The sequence below is a fragment of the Echinops telfairi genome, unplaced genomic scaffold (genome assembly GCF_000313985.2).
Source record: "Echinops telfairi isolate 266 unplaced genomic scaffold, ASM31398v2 ScPeMD7_1;HRSCAF=3_0, whole genome shotgun sequence".
NCBI classification, from domain to species: Eukaryota; Metazoa; Chordata; class Mammalia; order Afrosoricida; family Tenrecidae; genus Echinops; species Echinops telfairi.
In genome coordinates, this window is record NW_022103896.1 from 47,418,380 (window position 1) to 47,425,879 (window position 7,500).

Consider the following 7,500-nt stretch of genomic DNA (forward strand, 5'->3'; position numbering starts at 1 on the left):
AGCAATGACGACTGTCTCTCTCCTTTGGAAGTTTCCCTAACTCCCTGATACGTGTACTCTCGTAGTGTGCTCTTGAATTCCTGCCACAACGGGCTCGATGAAAAAGAATACTTGATTTGCTGTTCAAAGACCCAAGTAGATCACATCGTGGCTCTGCAAGAACCTATCGGTGTAAATTGAAGACATCGTTTACTGGCCTTCGTTTCCTTAGCCCCCAAATATATACAAAAGTGTCTTTAAACTGTAGCACTCAATGCAGAGATAATTGTTATCTTATGGTGAATTTGAGTCAATATTTTGTTCTCCATAGAGCTCTTGACATTCTGAGGATTTATTTATAATTATTCTTCTTAAATCAATTGATCATCAATTGTGTATGAATGTTAATGGAGAATTAAAGGGCTTGTGCAACCTGGAGAAACTGAACGTAATTCATGAGAAGGTATCTTGTCTCTCAGAAGGAAGAGCGAGAAGGGTCACCCTGTGCCAGTGGAGGCAGAAAGTCCATTCTCTGTGCTGCTGACAGAGGGTAAAAGACATGTTCTTAGAGAGGAGCGAACTGCTGTTGTGAGATCCCTAACAAAACCTTACCCATGGCCATGAGTCGGTCCTGACTCACAGAGACCCGACAGAACGGGGGAGAGCAGGCTTTCTGAGACCGTGCCTCTGTGGGTGCAGCACGTCTTGCCTTTCTCTGATGCAGCGCTGGGGGTTCCAACGATTGACCTTGCAACCACAGCCCACCACACCCCGGGGCTCCTGGTTAGATGGTGCTAGAAAGTCTTTGCGATTGTCTTCTTGGCATTCAACAGGTTTAAGACACTGTCCCGTGTGTTTCCATAAATGTATTCGGCCATCGGCGAGTGTTGTGTTCGCAGTCTAGTTTTTCAACTAACTCACGGCCTCACGTTGGTCAACTGGATTTATTCAATTGATCATTGACTCCCATTTCTCTCACAAGAATGACCCTACTCTTTCTGTCAAAAACTGGGAATAGTACAACGAAGAAAGAACATAAAGTACCATGAACTTTGGGAATGAAATTTGCTGTGAAATGCTGCTTTTTGAGCATTCTTAATATGCTACTGTGATTTTCACTTACGAGTATTATTTTGTGGAGGACCGAAAGGAATGATCAGGTATTACTATTTTTTCAATCAGAGAATGCATATAAAAACCCAAAACTGAAAAATGTAAAATTAGGTTATGCCATTGCCTGCCAGTATCCTTGTCCTTATGGATAGACACCTAGGTGGTATAAACCTTTATGTGTAGCAGGAAGCGCAGAAACTTTCTCAAATTAGATAACTCACAAGATTCTGCCCACACCCTCTCCCCTCCCCCACTTATGACTGTAATCCAAAGGTCGGTGGTTTGAACCCTCATGCTACTCCACAGAAGGAAGATGAGGCCTTCTGTTTCCATCAGGGTGTACTGCTGCGGAAATCCTGTGGAGCAGGTCTATTTGGCCCGATAGGAATTTGCTCTGGACTTGCTCACAGTGGGTGTGGTTTGACTGGGGGTTTAGGAGCTGGGGTGTTGTAGATCATGTGTCCCTTTGGCTGGTGTGGATTAGGCCACAATACATTCAGCAGGTCCATCCCAGAAAATTCTGTGACTGGAAATGGCCTTTCCTGAATGAGCTTTAGATTTTAAAAAGTGCACTTTGGAGTTTTCTGTTGTTCGGACACTTACACATTCCTTGCAGTGCAGTGCTACGGGCAATAAAGATGAGCCCCATTGCCCTTCCCCACAGCCCCGGCCGGATCCTTTGATGTGCTCTGAGTGCACCTTGCTGCAGCTGAAGGTTGTTTCTCCTGCAGTGGGGTGAGCTCAACCAGTGGGCTCTAACCACTTCGGTCAGAGTGAGGGCCACTCCGAGCTAGAATCTCACAATTCCCAGCAGCTCCACCATCCACATCTGTTTCTAGCACTGGCACAATTCCACTTTTTTATATGTAAAATTGTTCCCATCTTTGAAAACACTTTAAAAAATAAAGAAGTCCCCATTCTGTCTCTTTTTCCACTCCCCAACACATGCATTTGTAATTACCTGGTTTAGTCTGTGTGTTTAATCAGTTTAAATTGAGAATTCTGTGTACATCTGATTTCAATCTGAAGGAGCCATTGAGTACTGGGCAGTTAACCACCCTGCGTCTGCCAAAATGTGCTTCTGCCAAAAAAAGGATAGGAGTCACACCAGGGTATTTCCGAAAGAAGCCACTTGACTCAGATTAGATGTTTAATTTCCTTAAAATATTGTTTTGGATTTAGGTCTCTATTCTCTAATTGGGATTTTCTGATGTAATTTAGGAATACCACTTATTTGCTGAGTTGGTTCCAGGCTCCAGCTGGCCTTCTTCTGAAAGCCTGAATCTCAAGGAAGCGAGCGAACGGCACTCAGCGCTGCTGCGTGCCGCACCTCGCTGCTTTGAGGGGTGGGCCAGGCGGTTTTTAGGGAGAAGGGCTGCTGGCTATGATAACAAACCTCCTTGTTGATAGGAGCGCATTTGCTGAGTTATTCTCTTGACGACATGAAATTAGGAAAGAATTGGTCACTTCATTAATTGTTCCTTTTAAATTCCACTTTCACTTCTGACATTGATCCCTGAACCATATTTCTAGATTTCTCTCAGTTCTTTTAGTTTAAAACACCTCTCATTGCCCAGAGTTTTCAGGGTCTTTAAGGTTTTCATGGTTTGTTTGTTTTTGGGGGCAATCTGGTGGATTAGTGGTTACACATTGACTGCCAACTGCAGCCAGTAGTTTGAAACCACCAGCCACTTAGTGGACGAAAGGTGAGGCTTTCTGCTCCCATACAGAGTTGCAGTCCGGGAACCCCCGGGGCAGTTCTGCTCCGTCCTTGGGGTCACGGTGAGTCGGAATCAACCTGATGGCAACGAGAAAGGGCTTTTTGGTCATTGTTTCGTCTAATTGGGCCATCATTCCTGAATCTTAAAGAAATTAGACTATGGAGCCGGACTCTTTCCAAAGGCGTTAACCCAGAGGCTCTGTCTTTAGAGGCGTGCCGCACTTCAAACCCACTTGCTGGCACTGCCGGCCGCTGTCCAGTGGGTCCCTGACTCCTGGCAGCCCCGTGCTCCGTGTGACTGTACTGTCGTGGACTGTGGGGTTGTCACGGGCTAATATTCGGAACAAGACCACTGGACCTTCCTCTCTATGAGTATTTGTGAATCCATTCGTGAAATTTAATGGATAACTAAAAATCTCTTTGCATATCTTGCATGGTATAAAAGCCACGCCTACTGGGCTTTCACGTGTCCCGGTCTTGTACCGCTTGTTTTCAGATGAACCAGTCAGCTGGGTCCCAGAGTTGCCTGGAAGAGAGGTGAGCTACCAAAGAGCTCCGAAGGGCGAACCCCTGTGGGTGCTAATACGATGAATGTTGACCCGGTTTGACAGTTCTACTTCTTCAAAGAAAAAGTAGTCGTGCCCTGATTTAGTCATTTCAAAAACCCATACTGAGCACCTACGTAGACCCAGGCACTGCTTTGCATGCTAAGGATATACCAATGGAAATACAGGTGAAAGACTCTGCCCTCCAGGGAGCCTGAAGTTAAGGTGGATTGTTGAGCAGTTGGCCCAGCCCTTGGTGGCAATGAGTGAGTCTGGGCGGACTAGAGAAACAAATCCACAGACACTTCCACAGACACTCACATGTGTATAAGAAAGAGCTTTATATACAAGAGCAGTTGAATATTGAGAAAACATCCAAGGCCAGATCAAGTCCATAATAAGTCCAATATTAACCCATGTGTCCAATACCAATCTATAAAGTCCTCTTCAGACTCATGGAACACATGCCATGACGCTGAATGCAGGAAGATCACAGGCCAGTGGGTGGGCAGTCTTGTGGATCCAGTGATGTTGTGAGCATCTTCAGTGCTAGCAGGCGTCTCCACATGGCCCTTCTGGCTCCTAGAGCTGGCTCTATCAGCCTCTCTCCATGTGTCTTCTCCACAGGGATGTGTCACAGGGAGTGAGCGGAGAGAGAGAGTGGCTCCTGCTTCCAAGGATGAAAAAGGAGAGTTCCCAGAATCCTCAGGAGAAGGCCATGCCCACACAGAGGCCTCAATGACTATATCCTGATTGACAGGCTAGACTCCACCCGTATACTCTTAATCCCCAAATTGACACCAAGTCTGTAACTACCACCCCAGGGATAATGAATACCCCATTCAGTGGGGCTGAAGGCAGTAAAATCCATGAAGAGCTTAAAGTGTCTTGACTTACTCTCTCTGGAACCCTCTGTCTACTACCTTCCGCACCCATTCCTCACTTAGCATGCGATCAAGTTTGAAAGACCAGATTGTTATTCGAGAATTGGCATGATGCAAAAATGGAGAGTTGGTTTTTTTCTTTCTATTTTTAGACCACTCATTTAATGTAAAAAATGTGATCCTGGATATCATAGCAGCTAAGATTTATGAATATGCCCCTCACAGTGATAGGGTCCAGCTGTGGATTAGTTCCTTTGCAGAAGAGCCGGGGGGTGGTAGTGTTAATGCACTGGGCTGTGATCCACATGATCAGCAGCTGGGAACCAGTAGGAGAAAGACTCTGTTTTCTACTCCCATACACCGTCTCGGAAACCTTCAGGAGGGCCACTATGAGACAGCATCTACTCCATGGCAGTGAGGTTGCTTGGCTTGATTTTTGGAAGATTTATCACAGCGATGATGACCAGTTATGGATTATTCCTCTGCAGAGGAGGAGGCAAAGCTGGGTAAAGTGGGCAATGTGACTGGGGGCCAGGACTTACCCACAACATCTTCCTTCTGTGCTGGACCAGTTTCCCACAGGGAGCTAGCTGTCTCTAGGGCTATACTCCTTCCCTCCCTTCCTCCCTCCCCCCCTCGCACGTTCACACCCCGTGGCAGTTGGAAGTTACAGGAGCCCAGGCGACATGAGAGCTGCCTCTCTGAACAGGTGCCTGCTGGCCTCTGCCACAGAGCTGCCTGCACATCCACCCAGAGGCTTTGGGGATGGGATGGCCCTGTGTAGCAGCTGGACATGGAATCTGCTCTGACTGGAGGGCCAGGGACAGTGCGGTCCAGCCTCCTGGAAACCCCCTGGAGTCCCTCCGTGCTCCATAGCTGCTGCTACCACTGTCTGCCTGCTGCCTCCTTAATGTGCAAAAGAGTTGGATAACAGAATTTTTACTATTGTCATAAGGAGAAAATGACAGGTGATGAGATAGTCAATAAGTGAGGAGTAGGTGTTTTTCTCTGACTCTGATATAGAGTTCTGGTGTTTTCTTTGTGAGATGTGTTAATGTTTAGGAGGAAGAAGTTTCAGGCCTGAGTGATGGTTTTTTATGGTCTTCGTGTGGGATCACTGGTGTTAGAAGGGAAAGCAGACAGCAATGGGGGTATCAGCGAATGCAGAGTTTAGGTGTGAAGGCAACAGAGTTGGAAAAAGCCAAAAGCCCTTGGCCATCAAGACACTCTCGACTCCCAAGGACCTCCCTTGCCGAGGAGAGCTGCCCCTTGGGTTTCCAAGACTAAATATTTACAAAAGCATGCAGCCTTCCTGTCTTCCTTGGTGAAGGCTGCCAGGTTTGAACTGCTGACCTGGCAGGTAGCAGGCACAACCCACTCTGCCACCAGGATCCTGGAGAAAGAAGCTGAAAGAGAGTGGAACTGGGAGGGCTTCTGCCCGCTTTCTCGGAGCCGTAACCACCATCGCCAGGAAGGTTTGGGTAATTATGACACCGGGACCAGCATTGCCTGCGTTTTCAGTGTGCATATGCGGACATCGACTTGGGTTTTTCATTTTTACCATTCAACTAGCTGCTGTGGAGTTAATTCCAACTCACGGGAAGCCGTCCTGGGTTGGAGGAGCGGAGAGCTCCCTAGAATTGTTAACGACTGATTGTTTTTAGGAGCAGATTTTCTTTCAAGGCAATGCTGGGTGAACCAGAACTCCCCACGCTGGGATAATTGTTCTCACCACAAAGAGACCCAGTCCTCTGATTGTCCAGCCTTCATATCTAAATATCGTCCTATCTCAGTTCTTGAAAGTAAAACTGCAGTGCCGCCTCGTGGGTTTCATGACCATGTTAATTTGAAATTGTGCTTTCTCCTACCTTCTCCTTTAGAGTTGCTGGAATTGTGGCCGTAAGGCGAGTGAGACCTGCAGCGGCTGTAACACAGCCCGATACTGTGGCTCGTTTTGCCAGCACAAAGACTGGGAAAAGCATCACCACATCTGCGGACAGACCCTGCAGGCCCCGCCGCAGGGAGACACGCCCGCCGCCAGCTCCTCTGTCACACCCACCAGCGGGGCTGGTAGCCCAATGGACACACCACCAGCAGCCACTCCGAGGTCGACCACCCCGGGGACCCCTTCCACCATAGAGACAACCCCTCGTTAGACCTGAACTCAGAACTGTCGGAGGAAAGACACTAAAACCAACACGAAACCGATTCCTCATCCTCAGATGCTCAAAGTTGTTTTGTTTTGTTTTGTTTGTTTATAGATGAACTATCATATTTCAGTACTTCAGCAAGAGAGGACTTACTGTATCTTGAGGTGGTAGGTACACTACAGAGGGCCAGTAACGAACGGGTCGTGATGACTTATGTGGATAACAAAGATATCTTTTCTTTAGAAAACTGAAAAGAGAGCAGCGAATATAACATACAATGGTAGATTTGACCTCCTCCCTGTTATTTTCCAATAGCTGGGATTTAAAACTAGATGACCTCATTAACCGATGCTTTACCAAACAGCAAACCAAGAGATTGCTAATTGCTGTTGAAAGCAAAAAAAAAAAGCTAACACTAAAAGTCACAATGTCCTTTATATACAATAATGGGAAGACAAAAAAAACACAAAAACCCGAGGTGAGTCCTCAAGGGCATGAGCATTGGATACAGCAGTAGACATTTTTAACAAGAAGATGAATGCGGTCCGTGGGTTGCTAACTGAACTTTGAAGACCCGCCACAAAATGCGCAGATGTGCAGCAGATTGGAAGGAGACACAGATGTTCGGGTGGTTTTTTGGTTTTTTTCTTCTCTCTCCTGTTTCTGAAAAGAAATAATACTATCCAGGTCAACCGAATGAAAAATGAAGTATGATTTGCAGTGGGATGTATGAATACAACAGCAAAAAAAAAAAAATTGCCATCATACAAAAGGCTCCTTTTTCAAAAATACACACACACGTAAGAGACTCAGCCTGCAGCTAATTAGCATGCCGGCAGCGCTGACATCAGCTGGCTGCCCTCAATGACCCTTCAACGATTCTTCGCTTTGGCAGGGTTCCGCAGAGTAAGACGTTGGGTCTATTCCAGCTCATACATTTTATATTAAAATACTTTTTAAAAATTGGTAACTCCAGCTCCAGCCCCTTTCCAAATTTTTCAACCCCACCCTGTTTGGATTTTTAAGGAAAAACTAGTAGTTCTCTTGGTGTTAAAACACTTCTGTCCTGTGAGGTTTCCCAATGGTGTTTTTCCTTGTAAATGTGTTGG

General features: G+C 46.5%; 1 protein-coding gene across 4 annotated transcripts in view; it reads left to right on the forward strand.

Moving 5' to 3' along the window:
• RUNX1T1 (RUNX1 partner transcriptional co-repressor 1) overlaps window positions 1–7,500 on the forward strand; it is a 181,555-nt gene that overhangs the window by 171,376 nt on the left and 2,679 nt on the right. For all 4 annotated transcript variants that reach the window (XM_045286061.1, XM_045286069.1, XM_045286064.1 and 1 more), the window contains one exon: window positions 6,122–7,500. This exon is cut by the window's right edge and continues 2,679 nt beyond it. In XM_045286061.1, the coding sequence (XP_045141996.1) occupies window positions 6,122–6,397 (276 nt within the window). In that variant the 3' untranslated portion in view covers window positions 6,398–7,500. The remainder of the gene's footprint in view (window positions 1–6,121) is intronic.